General features: G+C 34.7%; 1 protein-coding gene across 5 annotated transcripts in view; it reads right to left on the minus strand.

Moving 5' to 3' along the window:
• CACNA2D1 (calcium voltage-gated channel auxiliary subunit alpha2delta 1) overlaps positions 1 to 24,732 on the minus strand; it is a gene marked incomplete at both ends in the record, with an annotated part of 353,068 nt that overhangs the window by 7,563 nt on the left and 320,773 nt on the right. For 3 of the 5 annotated variants that reach the window (XM_079549445.1, XM_079549444.1, XM_079549442.1), the window contains 17 exons: positions 49 to 131; positions 2,891 to 3,003; positions 5,855 to 5,984; positions 6,130 to 6,185; positions 9,177 to 9,229; positions 9,316 to 9,468; positions 10,083 to 10,154; positions 11,228 to 11,266; positions 12,629 to 12,696; positions 13,053 to 13,139; positions 14,362 to 14,465; positions 15,360 to 15,422; positions 15,685 to 15,769; positions 17,088 to 17,185; positions 18,880 to 18,940; positions 20,838 to 20,914; positions 23,021 to 23,082. In XM_079549445.1, the coding sequence (XP_079405571.1) occupies positions 49 to 131; positions 2,891 to 3,003; positions 5,855 to 5,984; positions 6,130 to 6,185; positions 9,177 to 9,229; positions 9,316 to 9,468; positions 10,083 to 10,154; positions 11,228 to 11,266; positions 12,629 to 12,696; positions 13,053 to 13,139; positions 14,362 to 14,465; positions 15,360 to 15,422; positions 15,685 to 15,769; positions 17,088 to 17,185; positions 18,880 to 18,940; positions 20,838 to 20,914; positions 23,021 to 23,082 (1,404 nt within the window). Of the gene's footprint in view, positions 1 to 48; positions 132 to 2,890; positions 3,004 to 5,854; positions 5,985 to 6,129; positions 6,186 to 9,176; positions 9,230 to 9,315; positions 9,469 to 10,082; positions 10,155 to 11,227; positions 11,267 to 12,628; positions 12,697 to 13,052; positions 13,140 to 14,361; positions 14,466 to 15,359; positions 15,423 to 15,684; positions 15,770 to 17,087; positions 17,186 to 18,879; positions 18,941 to 20,822; positions 20,915 to 23,020; positions 23,083 to 24,732 lie in introns of all 5 variants that reach the window. The other 2 variants (XM_079549443.1, XM_079549441.1) reach the window with 1 other exon arrangement.

Consider the following 24,732-nt stretch of genomic DNA (forward strand, 5'->3'; position numbering starts at 1 on the left):
TACAACTGTTTTTAGTGATACGCTAAAGTGTTGCAAGTTCAGTTTTACCTGTTTGGCTTCATCAAAACAGACATCAGGACCTTTTCTGTATCTGGGCTGTTTGACCATTTCACAAGGATTTGGCCCTTCATCTGTGTATCTGGTTAAGGAGCATGTTTGTATTTTGGGCTCTGTACATAACCAGGATTAACATTCTGTTTTCACTTTTGCGGGACAAGTTTTATTCAGATAGAATTGCAATTAAAATCAGCTGTCACAGTTCCCTAGTTAAGTGAAAGAAAACCAAATAAAATTAAACCAACATCCCAATAAAATAGATGTCAACTATCTTTTTTAATGAATATTGCTTTGAAAAAGAAAATAAGCCTTCATGACTTTTAACAATTAGTAATTTCAGAACAATATGCAAAAAATAAAGGATGCTTCTATTACTATTGCAGAAATTATTTGACAAAGTGGGAAACCTGTTGCAATTGTGTATGTTACTATTGAATTATTTGGGTTGAAATGAATAAGCACAGTAGAAGTGAGGAAATCCATCTGGAAAGGTAATGTCATATACCAATTGAAGATTGCCGTGAAGGTTGTGGCAGTAATGCCAAGGCCTATAAGAACTACTTATTTTACTATACCTATATTATTCCAAATGTCATAGAAAAGATCATCTCACTGTAGCCTTCAGTAGTAAATGTGAGGTAGTGCATTGGTTTATGTTTCTGAAACTCATATTTGCTGATATTTAAGCATAAATACTACACTTCGCTTTTACCACAGACTAAAAAGATACAGAAATCATTGCAGTGCACTCGAAAGGCACTAATACAATGAAAACAGTCTTCCGTTGAACCTGCTAATATTACCATTTTTTGTTTTCGTGGGGTTTAAATATTTTTGGTTTTTTGAATCATTTCCCTTGTACGTAGTACACACAATAAGCTAGAGTTTGCTTTTTTTTTAAATACTGAGCACCAAATTTTTTACATATGTTAGTATATGTAATGTAAAATTGAAGCAATCCTATTCATGCACTACTGTGGAGTACTACAGCAGATTCACTGGAGTAAGAGGCGATGATCAAAGGAAGAGAAGGCAAGAAGACAGGGAATTTATTTCTACAGCTCTGGAATCTATTTCTGTTCTCATTCAGATGTTATCAGATTCCCCTTCCCTCTCCTCTGTGGGGGCCCAGGTGAAAAGGAAGTCGAAACATAGAAGAACTCTAAATGACCACGTGTACAAGCAAAGCTGTACCAGCCAGAAGGAATCAGAGCCTAATAATATCCATCTGAATAACACCTAAAGGTCATTCTGCCTATTTATGCGATGTTATGCTACATCTGCATTTCACAGTGTACCTTAGTTATAGAAAAGAGAGGATAGTCTAGTACTGCATAGTTGAAACAAAGAATAAAATAGTTCATTTAGTCAATACAAGCCCACCCAACTGTTCTGACTGCAATTTGAGGTCATTTACTGCCCTCTGAAAGGTTGGATCCCCACAGGGAAATGCACATAATGTGCCTATTTCCCATCAAATGTATTCTGTTTTCTATAGCGTGTCTTATCCATAAATTCAGACAGTGGCAATAGTTAATCAAACTGTCATGGACTGAAGCCAATTAGAATATTAGGCTGTGTTTACATAGTTTTGTGACAACATGAGTATTGCTTCCACCCCAGTGTAACTTCCTCTTTCAGACCAAGCATGGATGGAATTCCCATTTTATGAATGTCGGAATGAACACATTTTTGTGCTAAAGAAATACAGTCATCTCTACCATCATTTGTTTTTATTTCAGATATGGAAGTATGCTGTCTCAACCAACTTCCTGACATGGAAAAAGATTTATATTTGTTTCATATTCTGTCATAATAATATACTATGATTACTCTCTGCCAAATTTCTACTGACCTGTATTTCCTGCATTTCCATCACAATTATCTACCTGTACCTAATGCAGTGAACAGAGCAGGGCAAAGTTTCATCTTAGAACAATTTTTCACCAGTTTTGTTTCAGTGCATGCACTGCAAGGACTATGCTTGGCAGGTACATTCTGTATCTCCAGCCAGATCTGAAGAATTTCCATGATACCAGCTGGAAAACTATAGCCTTTAATGATTAAAGCAGATTCCACAACGAGTAAGTAGTTCTTATCCGCACTAAGTATACGATTAAGTGCCTCAGTCACTTTGTCTGAGTGTTGCAGGCATCAGTGCAGCATTCAGCTTTTAACGACCAAGCTATCTTATCTTGGTGTTACCCTTCTTACTTCCTACTTCTCTACACAGATATTTCTTAAGGCTGACCAAGCCCGGGTGTCTCAGGCTCCCTTCCCACGTCCTGCACTCCAGCTGCCATTCAGTTTGGTGGTTCTTTACTGGGCTTGCTGCACTAGGTCAGTAAGGTACTGAGGAATCCAAGTCTGTACAAAACACTCCAGGTGCAGTCTCATAAGTGTTTATGAATGGGAAGGATCATCATGTGACCTTTATTGCTAGGCATACTGCCAACTGATGTTCAATTTCTTCTCCATCATGACCCTCAAGGCATTTTCTGCAGAGCTGTTTCTCATCACTCAACCCTTAGATTGTCTACTTGCATACCATTATTTTGTCTTGGATCCAAAACTTTGCACCTTTTTCATTATGCTCCTCTGAGCCTATTTCCACTTAGGTCCTCTCAAACAACAGCTTTGCCCTCTACCTCAAGGACTGCTGTTTCAGATGATTTGTGTTGTCGCCCACAAATATCTGCTGCTTCAAGTACTCCAATGGCAACCACGCTACTAATATAAACACAAACAGAGCATTATTTTCCAATTATATTGCAATATGTCATAGACAGAAAAATCAATCCACATTAGTAAATAACTTGATTTTAAAGGATACCCGGCTTTTCTGCTTGCATCAGTGGCTTTGGATCACAGGAGCGGCACAGCAGTTGGCTGTCACTAATAATGAATACTAGATTGGTGTTTGAAATCTTCTCTGCATGATAAAGTCTGGAAAAAAAGCCGACAATAAACAATGCTTATGTGAAACAAGGAATGCCGTATTTGAGAACATACATAATCAGAATAAAACAAAATCTAACTTCTCAGAATCAAACTGGCTTCTCTTTTCTGTTAATGAATATCTGGAAAGATTAATGACAAATTTTGTAATCTTTTTGACATTTTCATGATTCCCTCTTTCAGCTAGACTTATTGGTGGAAAAAGAAAAAAGGAGTAGAGCACAGAAGGCCTTTCATTGATTTAACAGCTAGCTCTGTGCTTCCAAAGTAGTAGCTATACTGAGAAAAAAACATCAGTTCAGCATCAGTTCTTCTGGCAACACTGAAAAACAAAACAAACAAACAAAAAAAATAAACACAAATGAGAAGAAAACACACACATAAACTTACCTATAAAAAGGAAGATAAACCAGCTTAGGGTATTTGTGCTGTTTTTTGATATGTGTTTGTTGTATTTTATGTACATATTATTCTGCAAAAGGCCTTTCAGTTAATAGAGTCATTTGTAATTTGTAAGTAATTGAAGAGGTAGAATTATATCTTTAAGCTATAGATGATACACTTCATATATTAGATACTAAACATACGGTTGTATCTAGATTTTTCAAAGAAAAATTTCATGTGCTATTATTTAAATCTACAGGAGAGGCAGACAGACCTTCCACAATCGTAGTTTGTTTCTATTTCTTAGTCATTAGGAAAATGTATCCTAGATGTCAAAGCAAGACAACTCAGGATAATGTAACAGGTTAATTACTTTTAATAGATTCTATTAAAAAAAAAAAAGTTTTTACAAACTTTATAAAGGTGGTTGTTATTCTACACAAGGAGACATTTTGTTACTTAGATGTAAATACATTTTACCACTTTCTTTTTTACCAATTTTTTCAAATGATGAGTTCATACCGCTAATTAAGTACAGTAAGAGGACAAAATACCTGATAATTAAATAATTGATGCTGTAATTATGTATCTGGTTGTTTTAAACAAGCTCAAGCCACCTCTTTTTTCTTGTGTTTTCCTGGCTTTATAACAATAACATATCCATCATAGTTAGAAACATGGTAATTATTTGTCTTAAAACAGTATCAGCTTCACTTATCCTTTCTTATACTGTTGATCTTTCCAGACTGCCAAGTGCACATTGAAGCACACAATTGTACTGACTGGGATACCTATGCATGGGGAATATCACAGAATCACAGAATGGCCAGGGTTGGAAGGGACCTCAAAGATCATCAAGCTCCAACCCCCCTGCCACATGCAGGACCACCAACCTCCACATCTAATACTAGACCAGGCTGCCCAGGGTCCCATCCAGTCTGGCCTTAAACACCTCCAGGCATCCACAACCTCTCTGGGCAGCCTGTTTCAGCACCTCACCACTCTCTCTGTAAAGAACTTCCCCCTGACATCCAACCTAAATCTTCCTTCCCTCAATCTAAAACCATTTCCCCTTGTCCTGCAGTTATCAACCCTTTCAAGAGTTGATTCCCCTCCTGTTTGTAGGCTCCCTTTAGGTATTGAAAGGCTGTAATGAGGTCACCCCGCAGCCTTCTTTTCTGCAGGCTGAACAAGCCCAGCTCCCTCAGCCTGTCCTCATAGGGGAGGTGCTCCAGTCCCCTGATCATCTTCATGGCTCTCCTCTGGACCCTCTCCAACAGCTCCACATCTTTCTTGTACTGGGGGCTCCAGACCTGGACACAGTACTCCAGATGGGGCCTCACAAGAGCAGAGTAGAGGGGGAGAATCACCTCCCTGTCCCTGATGGCCACCCCTCTTCTGATGGAGCCCAGGATACCATTTGCCTTCTGAGCTGCAAGGGCACTCCGCTGGCTCATGTTAAATTTCTCATCTATCAAGACCCCCATGTCCTTCTCTGCAGGGCTGCTCTCAAGGACCACTTTTTCCAGTCTGTGCTTGTGTCTGGGATTCCTCCAGCCCAAGTGCAAAACTCTGCACTTTGCCGTGTTGAACCTCATCAGGTTTACCCGGGCCCACCTTTCTAGCCTGTCGAGGTCCCTCTGAATGGCATCCCTTCCTTCTACCATGTCAACCGCACCACTCAGCTTGGTGTCATCAGCAAACCTGCTGAGGGTGCACTCAATTCCGTCATCGATGTCATTAATAAAGATGTTAAAGAGCGCAACATCTTTATCACAGGTGTCTTTGCTTTCATCTATTTTTTAACATTTGCTTATGAATTTTAAATTGAGTAATTCTGCTGTTAAAAAAAAGAAAATTAAATGTCTATAGCATGTGTACAAGTTTGGGCTTTTCTTTTCTTTTCTTTTGAGAGGGTTAGGCTGACAATGCAGTATCTTTAGAAAATATATTTGGACAAAATGTATTTCCAAGCCTTCTGATAATACCCTCTGGAACCAACGAATACTGAAGTTACTATAATCTATTACAGTGCTTAAATCATCAGTACTATTGACTAGAAGGTAAATTTGAAAATAAATTACATAATCTTCTTAGCATAATAAATTTCAATACATAACTCCATTAAAGGAGATATCTGCTTCTGAGTATTACAAAACTCCTTAAGTTTATGTAATAAATTAAAAGAAAAGCAATAGTAAAGAAAAAAGAGGATTTATTTACACACAGGCTATAAAGAAAAAAAAATAATGACAATGAATCACTAAATTCAAATTCATTCTAAGAGAATACAAAAAGAATTCAGTTTATTCATGTACTGCCTAAATACCTCTACACTTCATGGAAGTCTGATATAGTTAACCTCAAATACATTTTTATTACTGCAATGATGTCTTTAACATTTTCAAAATAAATGAATATTCAAAAGCTATTGTTAACATTGAAGTAGGCCTACCTTGAACAGTTGATGCAGTCTACAATCCCAATAAAAGATTTATCATCATTTTCAAAGAAATACTGAGTTTGCTCAGTGATACAACTTGTTTTAGGCAGAGCAGTAGAAAAATCATCGTCTTCCATATCAGCTGCCAGAAAGAGGAACAAAAATAAATAAATAAAGACATTTTAAAGGAGGTAGACAAAATGAGGAGATCCAAAATATGGCCTCCAACCTAGATTCTTACCTTCCAGTTCACTCAAAGTTGACTCTCTAATATTCTCTTGACTTACCTGCCTCAAGGAAACGTGGGAAAGTCAAGCTCAAAAACAGCTGCTGTAAGATAGACCTGAACACAAAAAGACAACATGTATTTGTTAAAGGTTTTTTTTTGCTGTGTCCCTAAAAACTACTCAAACAAGAGCAAGTAACAGCAGAATCATCACAGCTAATTATGCTTTTGTAAGCTATTAACACTGTGCTTGTATACACTTCACAGTTTGATTCTTTTTCTTTTCAGTTTCTTCCATATCTTCTTTCACACTAATTTTTTATTTCGTTGTTGAGATTTGCTGCCATTTGTGCCCATAACTTATATAAAGGAAATGCTAACATGCCATCCATGTCTTCCTATTATCTCTCTATGGAAAATGGAAGAGGCGTTTTTCCTCCAGCACTCAAACCTACCAGAACTCTTTCGGAACACACTCAGGGGAAATACTCCTGAATTTACACTACTTTACACTGATTAAGGCTCATTAAATTATCAGGAGATTAACACTGGTGTACCACAAGTATATTACAAAAATTAAGACTTTAACAATTAACTTTTAAAATCATCTCTGTTCCTGCTCTTGGGGTACAGAATATATTTTCTTCCTAGATGCTGGCAAAACAATTAAAGAGATCCATATACTCCAAAATTATTTTTTGTTGCTTATGATCACATTTTTCTTATGTCATTTACTTGAAGCAAGTACTGGCTTGTCACATAATCAGCTCACTTCACTTCTACTGACCTTCCAAAATAGGAATAGCTATATTGACATTCCCCCACTCTCTGCCTCTGCTTAAATCTTGAAGCTGTAACTTCCTATGGTCTTGTTTTAGGTTTGTTTCTAACTATAATTCGATGAGCAGTCCCGATCTCTCCTCACCACATCTGACTGTTATGCAGAGAGAAGAGACTGCATAACTTTACTCAAGGGTCTTTTCCTTTTCTCCTAAGCCAGTGTGATCTACGCGTAACAAAACTGAATCTGCCTGCCATGTTTCTACTCAAGTCAGTGCTTCAAGGGGATCTGGATTCACTTCCATACCTTTGAGCCTTCAATTATCATCAGATGGAGGGTGCACCAATAATCATGGATGGGAAGAAACCTACTGCAATTCAACAGTGATTGGAATTTGCTAACTGAAAGTCCAGCCTCTTATAACAGCTTACCGCAGAATTTACTGAGAACGAATGAAACCAGCAGCCTGGGAAAGCTGTAGATTCTAAGTTAAAAGAGCGTGAAGAAGAAACAATATGCACTCTCTTAATGCTGATATATCCCGTATCAATTTCTGAAAACTATTACTCACTCTTTTATCCCACATTGTTTCCAGAAACATTATAGTTTTCCTCAGCCTGCTTCTCTTATTTCTCTGCATTTGCTTTTGCCAGGTGCCTCATTTAATCCATTTTTTGTCAGCCCTTTTCACTCTGCTTGCTTAATGTCCTTCTCTGCCTGTTCATGACCTAGATTCCATTAAAATTATGTTCACAGAAAGAACTATCATGTGGTACTTTCAAGTTAAACATCACACAAAATAAACCCCAGGTCTAAATTGAGTCCAGACCACAGACTCTGATTCGAACACTGATAAACTAAAGTCTCTGTGTTTGAGAAGAGCTCAAGTTTCTCTTCTGGATTATTGCCCATCACCAGTTTTTGATGTTTGCTGTTGTTCAAGAAAACCGAGATTTTAGCTGTTTTGCTATTATCAAAATGTAACCAACAATAAAAAACAATGTAGAATCTTCACAGAGCACACCATGCGAAAATTACTACATTTGTTCATCTAGTATATATTTTAACTTGTAACTTCATAAAGTAGGTAATTTATTCCAGCTTGACAGTTACTATAAAATATAAGCATCATGAAACTTTAGAAAAGTGAAGAGACAGTCTCCAGTAGTGCAATTCACATCTGTACAGAAGTATGACATCAGCCCCAATAGCTTACCCCAGCTTGGTGCTAGGTAAGTAGTCAACAGGGATTTCTATCTACATGGTTCTGAAATAGTAAAATCATTTCTGTAGCCATTATTAATTACACATAAAGAAATAATAAAAAAATAAAGCTCCTAAATGGATCTTTAGTTTTAAGATTACAGTGATTGTGGTAGATAAACCTAATTACTGATGTAATTCTACCTTTCCAAAGACCAATCACAAAATACCAGAACAGTTCAAATGTAAGAATTTCCCTTCCCGTCCCCCACTATAAAAAATGCTACAAGACTAGAGAATTTTCAAAAATGCTTTAGATTTCATTTTTTCTTTATTATAGTTCAGTAGTCCTTTTCACATCACTTCAAAGAACCAAATAATATATATGATTTTAAAAATTAGCTGACATATATAAACACATAACACTGGTTATCCTGCAATTTGAAGCACATTTTGCTTCTTTATATTTCACTATAGAGAAGTATTAAATATTTTCATAAAATGATTCACTGAAGAGCAAAAATTGATTTTCTTAAGGCTGTGCAGTATTTCCAAATATAGTTTAATGGAACCATAGTATGGTATGGGAAGTGATCTTAAAGACCATCTCCTTCCTCTCAATACCTCCATGGGCAGGGCCACCTTCCAGTAGATCTGGTTGTCTAGAGCCCCATGCAGCCTGTCCTAGAGCACTTCCAGTAATGGGAAACCTTTTTCAGTACCTCACCACCCTCACATTGAAGTATTTTTCTTTATATTTAATTTAGATTTAACCTCTTATAGATTACATTAGCCCTTGCTCTGTCACTACCCTCCCTAATAAAGAGTCTCTCCCTGTTGTTCCCCCTTCAGAGCTGTCAATCAGACTTTGTTAATCCCAATTTATTTGCTGAAGCTGACTTTTTAGAGTTAGAACATACAGACACAAAACATGGCAAGAGTGGTTTGGAATTTGACTGCTGACATATCACTTGACTATTGACAGTTCAAACGGGTTTGGAGACATAATCAAGAAATTTCACCATGAGAAATGATCAGAAAGTAAGGGTTCAGAGAAAATTTACTGGGAAAAAAGATAAAAATAAAAGACTAATTGTCTTAACCTCCTACATGCTTGTACTTACCAGGCAGCTGCCGAAGCCCACCATCCTAGATGCAAAATATCTGCTATTGTAGGCTGGGAAAAAAGAACAAGATTATTATTTATATAAACAATTGCACACTTTTAAAGAAATGTCAATTGCCTCGTAAGGTACTACTGACCACATAAGCTGAACGAAGTCCAGCTCCTTGCTTTGGTTCTTCTTCAGGATCACAGACTGACTGATAGTCATATGACTTGTTAAAGGCATATAGGGACATGTTAATTAAGTTTCTCATCAAGCCCGGGTCAATTTCACCAAAGAATCTTCCAATCTGATGAAGAAGAATATATAGAGATAAGTTAAAGTATTACCAAGTAGTTTTTGTACAGAAAAGTAAACAATGCTGTTACTTATTCTTTATTTTATTTTCTCTAGGGAGACTCATTCAATTGTGCCATCTATGATTCTATTTCTGCTTGAAAGTAACTGTTTCAATAGCTTGATTAAGAACTCAAGTTAGGAAGTTATAATTAAATACACTACTACTAAATGAGACTATCACAGAAAGAAGAGAAAGGCATGTAGATGCCATACTACTTGCCCTCTTCACCATTTATTCATCCTCTTCACCAGTTTTATTCATCCATCAGTAGACCTATCATTCTAAAGGCAGAGCACAAATAACACTGCAGAAGTGTAGCACCTTAAACCATAAATAAAATTGTGAATAATACTAACAAAATAACTGGAATTCCTCATTTATTTTTTTTTCCCCCAAAGTGTATTATAATTGCTGAACAAGTCTTTAAAACTCTGATGGGCATTGTAAATATACTTAGAAAAAAAAATTGCAGTATTAGGGTGAGTTGAGAAATAAATGCTACTTTTTTATTGTAAAACATCTCCCTGTTGTGTTTCAATTACAGTACTCAAAACTATGCATACCTGTTGGGTATATTCATCCCGATTTGACATCAGAAGAAATCCACCATCATCAAGGATAACACAGTCCACATGCTATTATAAGAAAGTAAAATACGTTTTGTAGAAATGATTTGTCAAGAGAAACTTCTTTACTCTATACTTCAGATATATCTTCAAACCTATGTGGCCAAATCACAACCTCATACCAAGGGCCAACATTATGCTAACATAAGTAGCATTATCAGCATTATAAAAGTTTGAAGAAATCAAAAGCCTATTTGTGACATAATTTCATAGAAGTTGCTTGTAAATTCTTATTTACTCAATCCTTTGTTAGCTGTAAGAGGTAAAATCCATATTAAATCAGATGATAATTGAACCTGAGCTCGTAATAAGGGACTACAACTTCTAGTGTACTTTCAGCCACATGTAAAATCTTTTACTATTTGCAGCCTCTAAAAGTAAAGGTCCTAAAGACAGATTCTGAGCTTGCTATTTGAGATTAATTTCACATTTTTGTATATTTCATGCTTGCCTACTTAGTTCCTTCCAGGTGTCAGGTGCAGGGCTGGGAAGCCCACTGGTTCCCTGTATTCTTTCAGCCACTTTCAATCGGAGATTAAGGAGATAGCGGTCAGGCCCAGAGTACCCTTTTTCAATGTAACCCATCCATTTAACATTCTTCTAACTCCACAAAAGATCTCAGAGAAGACCTTAACAGAGAAAGCTTTTAAGCATATGGCAGAATCTGATACTGCAATAGTTGCTGAAAATGTGTTCTCCTGTGTGCCAGCAGAGTTATGGGATTCCCAAATCCTAAACGGGCAGGATAAAGAGGAAAGGAGGATGGCATTGTTGAAAAGTACATCACAAACTCTGCTGCTTTTCACTTTGTTTTTACCTTTTTCTCTAAGGTACCCCTCTTCTAGATTCTTTTCTTCTTTCTTTTTTTCTTTCTCTTGTTTTTTTTTTTTTTTTTTTTCTGATCTGTATTCCCTCTCCTCTTTTAATTTTTGCCCTCTCCTCTTTTAATTTTTTCCTCAAGACACAAATCACTAGGTCTCATTTTCAAAACCCCAATCTTCAAAAAATATCATGAAAGAATAATGCTCAGTGCATCACTTATCATTATCTTACAGATATTCAAAAACTGAACATATTCTTACCATACTATTTTTTTCACAGCCACAGATTTCACTGTTGCACTAAAAAACAGAAAGACAGCAATCTTCACAAAAATGTTTCATAAGAAATTGTATTTTGCAGTGATATTTATCAATCAAGACAAGAAATGATGTGATTTTTGATATCTCTATATTAACCTACTTTAGGGATACTGTGTGTGTTATTTGTCACAAGTATATCAAAACAATCTGCATTCAGTAACTATCAACAGCACAATCACTACCGCCTTTCACAGCTCCTCTGGTCCATTTCCCGTTTTGAGAATGCTCACAGTGTTAGATAAAGAACTTATTTCTATTACAGTTTGAGGGACTTCTCAAGATTTCAGGGTTGTGAATATAAAATACAAGAGAAAGAACATGTGTATTTGTATGCTTGTATTTTGTGTATTTTAATAAGGCCTAGGAAACATGATGCCAAGTATTTCTTTTAGACTGAATAGCTTCATTAATCTCAAAGTATGGAAATCTCATCTGACAAAGGAAGCCCACCATCTCCATTTAGTTTTGATTACTAGTACATTTCTGTTTTCTTGCAATATGTGTGTACATACACACACTACTGATTCCTTGCATTATGTCCTGAGCAAAACAATCAGCAGATAATGGCAGAGTTATTCATATCAAACTAATTATGAGATGTTACTCTCTTTTTCATTATTCCTCTTTTCCTTAAGTGTTCTGACATTTTGGGCAATGCATTTGCTTACTCATTGAACTATAGCTCTAATATCTAATACAACAATCATAGACACTGATATATATATACATATATATCCCTTAATATACAACCAACCAATCAAAATTGCCTCATCCAGTTGTTCCATAACTATCTCCTTTTTATGCCTCTCTCCAGTGTACTACTTAGGTATTTACCTTTTCCCTCAATTTTTGTTTTTCTCCTTCACACTTAAGCATAGAATGAGAAATGAAAGGGCTGAATTGCTGTGGTGTTGACTGCAATATAAATCCTTCATGCTTACACTTCCTCCACATTACATTAAAAAAACAAAACAAAACAAAAAAACAACATACACCTTCCCCCCCCCCTTTTTTTTTTTTTTTTTTTTTTTTTTTTGTGAGGGGAGAGGAAATTATTTTGCAGGTTTTATTCACTAATAGAGAATGATCGCCTGCAGGCTCGAGTATGACATTTTTCTTTGTCTTTATCCATGATCTATAATTATGAAAGCAAGACACGTACAAAATACAGCCTGTTTCAACATAGATGTATTTTGTGCATTTGGATGATTTAAATACCACAACTACTTGGCAAACATGCATCAGTCTGACTCTGGCACAAAAAAAGCTGTTAGACTTATTTGCATCTGAAACTTTGAGAAATGAACATAAAGTTCAAAAAAGACTTGGTCAATTGCTTACCAGGCTCTTGATTGTGGTTTTTGTGAAATTTTCCATCCATCTGGTTACATCAATTTTTATTCCAACAACTAACAAGAAATACATGAAAGACTTTTTTAGTAAAATGAAAAAGCAAAAAGGTAACTGTAGAATCCTAAGAAGAGAGAAAAATTGTAAGAGCATCTAAATTATTAAACTGGAAAAGGAAAAAAAATATGAGTTTTGCTCAGTTGTCTGATCACCAACATCCTTCATAAGACTAACAAATTTAAGTACTCTTTCTCAAACACAACCAGATCTCTTGATTTCCACTAGTAAGATTAAAAGTCTTAGAGAAAAGAGTACTATAGAAACTGAAACTCCTTTGAAACCGCCATTAAAATTTAATGTTGAGCAATAACAAAGTAACTCCTGTATTTAGAGTTTTAGCACCATTTTAGCTTACCTGCAGGTTTCAGAAGTTTTCCATTAATTGTTATTTCCACTGCCTTGCTTACCATAATACCTGATTCATAGCTATTGGCACCGGTTTCTGACAGTATGTTTGGAGGAAGAAAGAAAGAATTAGAATGAGATACAAGTTTCTTCTTTTGTAATTGAAATTAAAGATGGTTCAAATATCAAGAACAAATCAAAGAATTCTTATATGAAAACCCTGACTCAATCGTACATTGTATTTCTCACTTGTAATTACTCAGACCACTAACACCTAGATGATTAAGAGAAATACTCTTTTTCAACTTCCTTCATGTTTAGTACACGATCTTTGCACAAAGTCACTGTAGCCTTTCCTCTACAAACACGGCCATGATAATGGCTCATATGAGAGCAGCTCTGTTAAAACTAGGATCAGAGCCAAAGATTTTATCCTGCTGTTGTCTGTGTTTTTCAATACAGAATATACTATCGCCACTCACTAATGACAATTACTACTCTGACAGACTTCAGCCTGTTTTCAACACTGCCTAGTATGAAAAAGCAAACTAAAAGTACATTACCTGGAGCTCTTTGAGGAACAACAAAGGCTTTGGGGAATTTATTTAATAACCTTGTTAACGTTTTATTGAGAAAAGATGTAATAAATACATGTGAAATAACAGTAATAAAAGATCCCATATGTTTAAAAGGGGGAGTATGTCATTTGTAGTAGCATCTGCTTTTAGATCAGCTTGGCAAGGTTAATGCTGCTTATCAGTAACAAGCACTTACTATTGTGCACATACAGGTTTTAAATATCACAGTATTTCAGAAGAACTATTTTTGGTTAGTAATAGTGATTTGAAAAATGATTTAAAAAAAAATATATATTAGTTTAAGCAGTTCAGTGGACAATTGTAGACTCCAGATACCTGCTCCCCTATATCTGAGAAAATACACAGAACTCAGCTCAAATACAGCTTTTAAAGCAGTGTTATTCTTCAGTTTTAAATAATTCTGCCAAAGCATCTTTGGAAACCATTTTTCCAGTCTAATAAATGAAAACAAATACGCCGTGTATTCTCTCAGTTTTGTCTCAGTTTTGTTAATTTTTTTGCATACAGGACCATCAGTGTACATAACAAATTATTATGTTCTTTGTTAAGTGCTTCCCCAGCTATCTTTCCCTTAATAATAGGTGACATCCCAAGATTTTTTCTTTTTCAAGTGTTACACTTGCAACCTTTGTCACTGAGCTCAACTGGTACAGGAAACTTCCAGAAATATTCTAGTATTACACTAGCTAGCTCTGGACTTTTAGTAGAGTGATGACTTACTGTTGTAGTATGGAGCTGTGAAAATATAGTTGTCATTATCTAAACTTCGTTTATAGAAACTGACTTCATAAGTTTCTGCATTTTCCAACCAATCTTCTCCTGCCCTAATCACAAAAAAAAGCAATTAAAAAAAAATAATGATGTTTTAGTATCTCATTAATGCTGTGCTGCACAGGGCTATCTTCTTGTTTTTGTTTGTTTTAAAATTTCACAGTTGTAGATAACGTGAGATTCACTTATATAGTTATCAGACTTCATTAGCATCAGCTGGTTAAGTGCCAGAAGTAAAACATAAAGTTGAAGGAAAAAAAAAAAGAAAAAGTATTACTGGTACAACATGGACCTTCTCTCCTTATTTTTAGCTGTACTGAGATAAATATATAACTGCAGCACTATTTTTCATCAAAATATAAACAAACCTTGATACCACATGCTATCTTAAGAAAACAGTATCCCAAAAGACTTTAAAACATGAATAACACCAGAACGAAAAAATAAACTGATCTTGATAGTAAAATCAATTTTGGGGAAACACAGACTAGCCTATGAAATCAGGTAATTTGCCATTTACAGCATATCTGTATCTATACTCTTACTATTGCTTGTCAACAAAGGGAATACTTAGGTGATTATATATATACTTTAGCATTCTCTTTTCCCCCTGGCAACAACATATTTTTCTCTCTTAAGTCCCTGAACTATTCAGTATGATTCTGTTAGTCTGAAAAATAATAATAATAATAATAATCATTTACTGCTCTACAGTGCAGACTGCCAGCTTATCAAACAAATGAATGCTTAGGAATAATTAGGAATTAACATGGTTCCACTATCAGCACATGGGTACTTTTACTCCTTTACACTGATCTGGTTACAGATGAGTTTCAAACAATGATATAAGTAAAATCAAAGAAAAATCATCTAATTTATTGTGTAGTTATCAGAGCAGGTTTAAACATTTTCATTATCACCTTACACTCTTTCATAGTAAGAGTTACCTTTTGGGGAACACTCTGGTAATTCCACCATCCGTAACAACAAACTGCGCAACAACTCCATCACTATAAACAAAAATAAGATTTAAAGTAAAAACTGAAGTTCTCTTAAGTTCAAGGGTACATAATCATGATTTAAATATCTATCCCGTGCAAGGATTAACTGTGTATCTCTATATATGCACATGAATTACATTGTTAAGAGATCATGAGAAAGATTATGTTTTTTTATTTTTCAGGCTTCTTGTTTGTTTTTCGACTCCAAAATTCATTAAAATAACCAACAATGAACAACAACAACAAAATAATCAACAGAAAGAATACTTACAGATACAGTTTACTCCAATAATTCTGGGCAAGTTCATTTGTAAATCCCGCATCCAGCAGAACTCTAATGACCATATCAGTATTACCTAGTAAAAGAGTCAAGACACTCATCTGAAAACATATGACATGGGGCTTAAGCCACTAGAATTAAATTCTGAGTTGCTAAGATGCTATCACCACTAAAATTAGGCTCTTTCTATGGTCATTTTGACTAACTTCAAGTTATGTCAAATATTGCACGTTAAACAAACTGCTCTGAAACTCTTGATTTTGCTTAAGTTTTTCCTATATTGAAATCTAAAAACCAGTGTTTTACCAAAGAAATAAGAAAATGGTTTGTAGCATCATATCTCACCTTTTCAAGACCCCATTTTTTTTTGAAATAAACTTATTTTTAAAACATTCTTTCATTCAAAAACTTCATATTCCAGTTTGAAAAAGTTCCAACAAAACATTTAAGTTTTACTGAATACTTACTCTCTTACATGTTACAAAAGCAGAGATAATCACCACAATAAAAATATATTTAAATTAGTCAAGTCCCAGCTTAAAAAAAAAAAAAGAAATAACACACACACACACACACAAAAAGCAACAAAAACCCCCCAGAAACAATAACAATAAAAAGACACAACTATTTCTCTTCTTTTAAATTAGTGGCTTAGATGGATATATTGTTTTTAAAAATCTTTCAGTAGATGGCTTGAAGTCAGTCCTTCTCAATCATACTTTTTAGTATAATGTAAAAAAAACAAAACTAGGAACACTCAACTAAAGTAAGCATGCAGTCTACAGATTTAAATACAGATTTAATATTTAATCAATACTGAAAATATTATGGAGCTGAACTGTAACTGAATAATGTAAAGGGAAAATCTGGCTTTTGGTCTTTCATTTCATACAGCAAAACAGAGTTAGAATTTTTACTCAAACCCACAGCTCTGAATTCTGCAAAATTCCAGGTACTCATCTTTTAAGAGGAGACTGAACATTCCTGTTTAGTTATTTTGTTATATAAGCTGACAAGAAAATAAGCATCTTGAGATGCTCTTTGACTGATATGCTCAAGAGGAAAAACTATCAATTCAAAATATTTGGAGTGCAGTAAAACAAACTAATAGTTGATTGCTTCATAACATAATTCTGAAGGGAAGCATGCAAAACATGGGATGCATAATGCCCTGCAATCATTCTTAAATGAACCTCTAAAACTCCAAACTAATTTTGCAGTCTATCTTGGATAAAAAAGTCCAACACCGGATGTATTCCTATTTTTTAAAAAATCAGAGATTAAAAAGAAACAACAATGTGTGATTTGGGCATACAAGCCTTCAGATTGACTAATTCTCACTTATGAGTAAGTATTATTTATAAGAAAATCAATGAATTGAAAAGAGTACTTACATGATGGACTGCTTGGAGTATTTCTATCAATAAACTCATTGAAATTTAATAAAAATTCAGTGTTGTTTTCCGATTTCTTTACATCAGTACAATATTCTCTGAAAAACAATAAAACATCAGTCTTTTCAGATTTGTTTTTTATGTTTCTGAAGCAGATCAGCAATCTGAAAGTCCAAGGAGGACTGTGCTACTACTATGAACTGGTTGGAATCATTGCTGTAATCCTGATCATAGTCAGTATTTCAGGAAATCAGGGTTCAGGAACCCGCCTAAATCTGAATTATCATGTATTAGATAAGGCACAGATCTCAGGAAAAAAAACAAAAACAAAAAAAAAAACACTCCAGACTTGTACAGAGTCTGTAAACTAAACAAGGAAATGCCCAGTGAAATTATACTCTACTGGGATAAACTGGAAAGTATGTGGACTGCTGTTGGAGACACTGTCACTTTATGTTCAGCTAACACTGGATTTATGTGCTGAGATCCTATCTTCTGTGAAGTCTTAAAGGCAATTTTAATAAGGTACACACCCCATACACAGACATGGTTTCTGTTTTGACATATGCAAACCAGATGAACATTTAAACTACTGTCATTTTCATAATGATTGAAAGCAGTATATCAATGTGCAATTCACTGAATACAAGCAAGCACAATAAAAGTCACTGGGCATTTTCAAGACAAATGTTTAATGCCATTTACCATTTAATAACTCTAATTAAAATGTAGAGAACATTCAGCAGTCAAGCCAGGAGTCCAATTTTTAACAGAATTATCTATATTAAATTAACTTTATGACCAAAAGAAGCCTGAGTATTTTATTAAACTATCTTATTAATATTTACTTATTTTATCATTAACCTTAAGGGTTACAGGCATAATTTGGTGTATTGCGCCAACATTTGCATTTAAAGAAAGCTCCATATTAAACAGTTTTTTCATGTAGATCAGTTTGACAACTCAAGACTTGCTGGAAACTGCTAATTGGTACAATTGATCATCAATAACTTCAGTCCATTAGAAAAATTTAAGTTATTCTGAAAACATGTTTGAAGGTAGAAGACTGTGTCTTACATGTGTCTTACATATGATTCAACCAAGAAGAATCTAAATTTAAAAGGATTGAGAATTATATAGGATAAAAGAAGAAATGGAATAATTTTTTAAACACCTCTGTGGCATTCACCGTAATTAACTTCCAAAGGAACTTAATTTTTCAGTGTTGTTTCTCTTATTATGCTTCCTAAGTAAACACATAATTACAAAGGCAACCAAGACTGCATAATTTCACAGGAATAAAAAGAAGGAACTAACAGACTCAATCAGTTTTCAATGACTATATCAAAATCTATGTTCAATGAATCAAAAATTAATTAATCCTTAAGTGACGGAGAGCTTTGAAGCTCTTCTTTTTGAACTGGGAAAAAAAAAAAAAAAAAAAAAAAAAACAACCAAAAACCAAACCAAAACAACAAAAAACAAAACAAAACAAAATCAAGGTAAGTATTATGGTAGCTATTCTATAAAAGAAAAGCTAGAGTACAAAGCAATAAAATCTTAAAAGATGCAGCTATGAGAAATGGACAGATGTGTAAAAGACTTCCATTAAAAACATCAATATATGATGACATATCAGATTTTACAGCTCCCTTCACTTAACACAAAAATGAATGAAAGTCTGAAGATGCTGTCTACCAAGTAGAAAAGCCTAATCTGTTTTTTTTAATATCTTTAACCTGATCAAATTCCGATTTATTGCTGAAATAATACTACTGGGAAATTAACCAACCTTGGTGCTATAAACGTATAGCCAGCTTCATCAAAATTATCAAGCTTCAGTGATTCTGAATCTACAAAGATGAACAGTGAAATCAAGTAAGCAAATGACTTATCAATATCCTTCTCAAATATTTGACTAGCTTTTGCATGCATTTGTGAAATAAAAATGTTCATTTTGCACACTTTCTTACTAATATACCGCATACTTATCATTATTTCAAAGTTTAGGAAGAAATTATTTGATTTTTATATACAACACACACTTGGCAACAATACTATATCTAACAACCTAATTATAGGTGACATTTAATTAGCATGAAATTTTGTATTACATTAGAATTACAATCTGATACAAAGAAATGCTTGGGACAAAGATTTGTTAGAACATGAAAAACGCTCATAGAGCTGTTAGCCATAATGTTTGAAAAACCTTGCCTAGGTAGACATCGCTTTCAGTGCTACCTGAAAATAATGGCTTCAAAAGTTGGCATTACTGAATACCAGGTGAAAGGACCAGACAAACAAGGAGTAGAGATCAGCAACATACTAAAATATGTATGAAAATAGAAAACCACTTAGCAACTTTTTTATTTTCTATTGCTGTGGTACCCAATGGGAAAAGTCCTGAGATGAAGAATACAGAGGAGAATGTCCAGTAGGAATAGAAATACAAGTGAAAAATTTCAACTGCAGTAAACAGAAGGAAATTGAGCAACAAGAATATACTTGCCCTTTTTGATTGCCACTATCCATCAGAAAGAGAAAGCAGGGAAACAGAAAAAAACAGGGTAAAGCAAAAGGGGTCACAAAACAATATTTTATTCAAACAATCCCTTGAATAAAAATATTGTGCATAGAAAGATCAAAGGTTCAATTTATGTACAGTTTTAGTCTGGAAAAAAGACAAACATCTTTAAACAGTGGAGAATATGTCCTCATCAATCACTTCTCAAGTACCTTCTGTGCTAGCCACCGTGGTGGCTGTTTCAAGGGTCTGTTCTGCAGGTTATATTCATGTAAGTGTAAAACCAGATTATCTAATCCATAAAAAAAAACCTGCATTCACTCACTAAAACTTTAATTTTAAACTACTTATGGTATGACAAAGTCATGAAAACAAATCACTGATTATTAAAAACTTGCTTTAATCTTCATACCCAGGAAGCGAAGGTAGAGGACACTGATTTAGTGCTAGTCAAGTTTTCTCTAAACTACCAGTTTATACCTGTCAAAGAGATTCACAGCTATTCAAACCTTAAATGAACATTTTTACAAAGGATGTGCTGAGTTCTATTTTGTTTACAATCTAGGTTACTATGCAAATCCACTAGTTAGATCTAGTTAGCTACATCTAATGAATGAAAAGCTTTTCAATACTCACAAGTATAATTCCCTATTACCTCTCCAGAATCTGTAAATGACTTGAAATTAGTCTGATAAAAAAATATATATTACAAACATCCACTAAAACTATCTTTAGAATGCAAAACAAAAACCTAGCTGCAAGCCAAATGAAACACTGCTTTTACATTTATCTATTTCTACAGGCATCAGATGTAATTTGCTAAATATGACACTGCTACTACTGTAAATAAAATAAAATAAACATTACTACTATAGTCCATATTCTAGTATTTAGCTAATAGAATGAAAAAATGGTGTCCAGACCCTTAAAAAGACAGCAACAGAGGATACACAAAGCAATGATTCTATAGGTACATAGCAAGGGGAAAGGGATTGTCAGTGAAACTGGGGTACCTGCACATATTCTATCTTTATAGAATATTTCTTGTACCTTGGATGTTACAATGAATTAGAATCATTGCTCCAGATTTTGGGTACATTATGATAACATTAGTGAATTCAAAAGAAATTATGAATTTTAAACATAGTTTGTTTGTTTGTTTTTTCAGTGAATCCGAGACTTGGCAATACTTGACAAAACCAGGGAACCTTCATAATACTTACATCTGGCTTGAGTTATTGGTTCTTCTATTTTAGCTTTAATATAATAAAAGCTGTATGATGGTAACACCAATGCCAAACTGCAAGAGAAACAAATAAATAAAACAATTGTGTTATTTGCAGCCATGTTCTAATTTCAGCTTCTAAGTGTTTTGAAACCTTTCAAGAAGTTTGGAAATTGGATCCTTATGTGATGAAATAGTTACATGCAGACATAGCAGTCTCATACTTTGTAATAGGTACAGGTAGGTACAACAATGTCAAACAGTCAAAAGTCAAACATTTAGGCATAAAATGCACTTCCTTCAGGGATAAGGGACAAATTTTGGAAAAAAAATTGCAAATAATAAAAATCATGATTTCTTTCTATAATGCATTTCACATTACATTTTAGCACAAGTCAACATGGAGATCGACTGTAAAAAACAGCATATAATACTGCACTCGTTTGCATGCAGCATATGACAAACTGAAAAAAATAAAACACCTACCGGCATACATTAGGAAAAATATCTAGTGGTATTTAAATTCACTTTACATTCAAGCCATGCAATATTTTTCAGAATCATGAGGTCACTTCTAATAACCTTTGAACATCACACTGCAATAATTTAAGATCTGCAATGCAAAGGATTTCATTTATTTTACATATATTTTTCTTGAAAACAAATAAGATCCCTTCTTGTCACTAATTCTATACACATGTAGAAGTGAGAAGTGCTCAGTTTTAAAAAAGGTATGTAAACGACAAGAGGTGTAAATCATCATTAGAGAGGTATCATCTCCCAGACTACATTCTTACTCAGTTTTTATAAATGCAGAACTGCTGTGGTTTCTAATGCAGAAATTAACATTAAAAAAGAAGTTGTACAATCGTCCATATATGAGATGACCTTTTATGATACAGTCTATTTAAATGGCAGATGTAAGTGAGAGCACTGCATATTTAGTGATAGCCTTCCATGAATTCTCCTCTAGGGAAATCACTTGCAGTTTACTTGCCGTTAGCAGTTACTGCTAACAGAAAGAGCTAATTAAAATCTATAATTTTATGTGTAATAGGCTTGCTGCATTGCGACTCCATGGATTTATTGCTGAATCTCAAGCAAGGGAGCTTGAATTTAAGAATGCATGTAAATCAAATGCAATTCTTTACCAATTGCTAGATGGCATACCATGATAAAAAAAATCCTCTTTCCACTGAATGTAATATAGAAGTAGTAGAACATAAAAAATGGAGTAATGAAAAAAAGATAAAATGTTATATCTATGTTCACTTGTTAAAACTGCTTTGTTTTGTTTTGCTTACAAATTCATGTTTGCATTCATGTTGGCTGTACACTTGTATAGAATATAGCAGAAAACCAGCTCAGATGAGAACTGCTGTAATTTATCAGAATAAAAATATTATTTTTATTATAAAAAAATAATATATTAAAAAAAAAGTTGACTCAGTATTTGTACCATCTAGATAAACCTGTGTGATTAAGTGAATCTGAAATGATACACACAACAATGTTGCATTCAAGGGGGACGAGCTTTTACAAAACCCTTCACTTGGTCCTGCTGCCATTCATATGTGACTTTCAAATACACAACAGTATTGGTGCTAATTAGTTAAAATTTGTCGCAAATAGGTATAGATTTCAGAGAAAATCAGTAGTACAGTTCCTGCCCCTAAGACCTGGCAGGTAGGTTAGCAATGTCATGATATAAGCAACATCAATTGTAAGAGATTTGCACTGAACAATATGCTCCATTTTTTATTTGGATGAAAATATAGCATCTTTCTTCTAATATGCATATTAAAAAATAAGAACATTGAGGCAAGGCAAAGAAATTATAAAATAAGAAGAGGAATCTAAGAGAAAGTGTACAATTAAGAATCAAAGTATGTAACAATAAAGAAAGCAGGAGAAAATAAGATTCAACCATAAAATCCTCTTTTTCCTGCATGCTGACATGCACTAGTTGTTAATCTCAACAGTTTGCAAGACTGAGGTGCTGGTCCTTGTACAGAGTCACAATTCTGAGCTGCAAATGTTTAAGGGAATCCAGCAAATCCCACAGGTGAGACGACTTGCCCTGACTTAACTATTCTAGAAAATGTAACATAATAGATACTAACCAAAATAAATGAAAAGGACATTTAACTACACAAAAATCAGAGAACAGAGATGAGTTACCTGTAATCAGTGCCATTCACAGCCGTCCATGTATATGTTCGATTTCCTTTATCAATGTATCTCTGTAAAAAAATATTAATGAAAAAATAATATATTAATTCCAAAGCTTCAAGAAACAGCTTTTGCATTGCAACATTACATTCAATGGTAAAAGGTACATATGTCTATGCCCTTTCTTTCACTGTAATAAAACAAAAGTGTGAAAATGACCAAGGTAATGAAAAAGAGGTGTCTTTTTGACTTTTATGATTCAAAGCCATTTCATTACTTGGTTGCTTCTTTTCAGTACAGCATGATAGGGTAGATCACTTAGTCATTTGGGAAAAATAAAAAAAAATTAAAAATATGCACATATTAGTAGTGGCTGATGCCCTGGTATATTTTATATGTAAGGTAAAAGGCTGGGTAAACAGACACCCTTATAATCCTATTTATTTTTAATAATTTGACTGTACTATTACTTCAACTAAAGAACAACTAAATACTTGAATACAACTCTAAATCATGCATAGTGCCATGGTTTGTAGATGTACATTGGCAATAGAAAAACTGTTCCCAAGGTGTGAAGGCAGGAAGAGAAGAACAGGGCTCGTATGAAGTGCTTCTACTACCGGTTCTTTGAGCATGCTTAAAGGCAAATTGAGAGCTCCCTCCAAAGACAACATTGCATATTAGATGTCCTCATAAGTTTGCTCCTATTTACCCTTGCCTATTTTATTACTGAGCCATCTGATTCTATCTCACCCTAGATGGTCACTGCCAAAGAACCTACACATTATTTCAGTTCTTGTGATCCTTCAGTTTGCACTACTGCCTACCCCAGCAGCCCAAATGTGGCAATGCTTTTGTTTCTATGGCATCTTCTCTGTTAGTTGGAAAGCCCCTGAGGCCCTGGAAGACTCCAGCACACCCCACCCACGCTTGCTATGAGTCCAGTTTCTATGTTGTACTTATGAGGTCATCTCCCAGGACACTGCTGGGGCCAGCTGCAATACAAAAGGGAAGCAATGCAAACTTAAACCAAAAAGCAAAAAAAAAAAAAAGGACATCAATTTCAAGCCTCAAGACTGCAACTGTCAGTACAGAGCAGCAGACCACATCAGCCATTTTTATAAGAAAATATATGAAGCTATCAAATACTAAGTGATGAGCAGCTCATGCATGGCCCACGGTCTGAAGCAGCTTTATTCTGGCTCTAGCAGCCTAGAGCTGGGAGAATGCAATAGTTTGAAGCAGTCACCATTGCCAGCCAGCTCTGGCTGCTCCTTTCTCTCTAAGGGGTCCAAGCAGAGGAAAAAATCTTGGTCCACGATGCAAGGTAAGTAGAGGGTAATTACTTTCATTTGGTTCTTGAAATAATTGGGAACAAAAAGCTTGAGATATGCTATTGAAATACAGTTTGTGGTCTGGGCTGTGCATGACTGATACATTTTCAGGCACCCAGGAACATCATGTTGCTCCTGATGCTGTAGCTGATGCCAGCATTTGCCCATGTGAATTTGCCCCTCCCTTGCTCTTCTGGTAAACTGCTGTAGGAGTGACTGCTCTGGTCTTTTCACAATGCACCACAAAGTCTGAGAAATGCAGGCATGGCCTGAGATCTCTTTGCCATGAATGCAACTTCTTGTATAATTCCAATGATGTTAACATAATTTTTTGACTGTTAATTTCTCGCTTTTCTGACCATTCACACAGAACCCCTTTTTTTACCC

This window comes from Tetrao urogallus (assembly GCF_951394365.1).
Source record: "Tetrao urogallus genome assembly, chromosome: 1".
Taxonomy (NCBI): Eukaryota; Metazoa; Chordata; class Aves; order Galliformes; family Phasianidae; genus Tetrao; species Tetrao urogallus.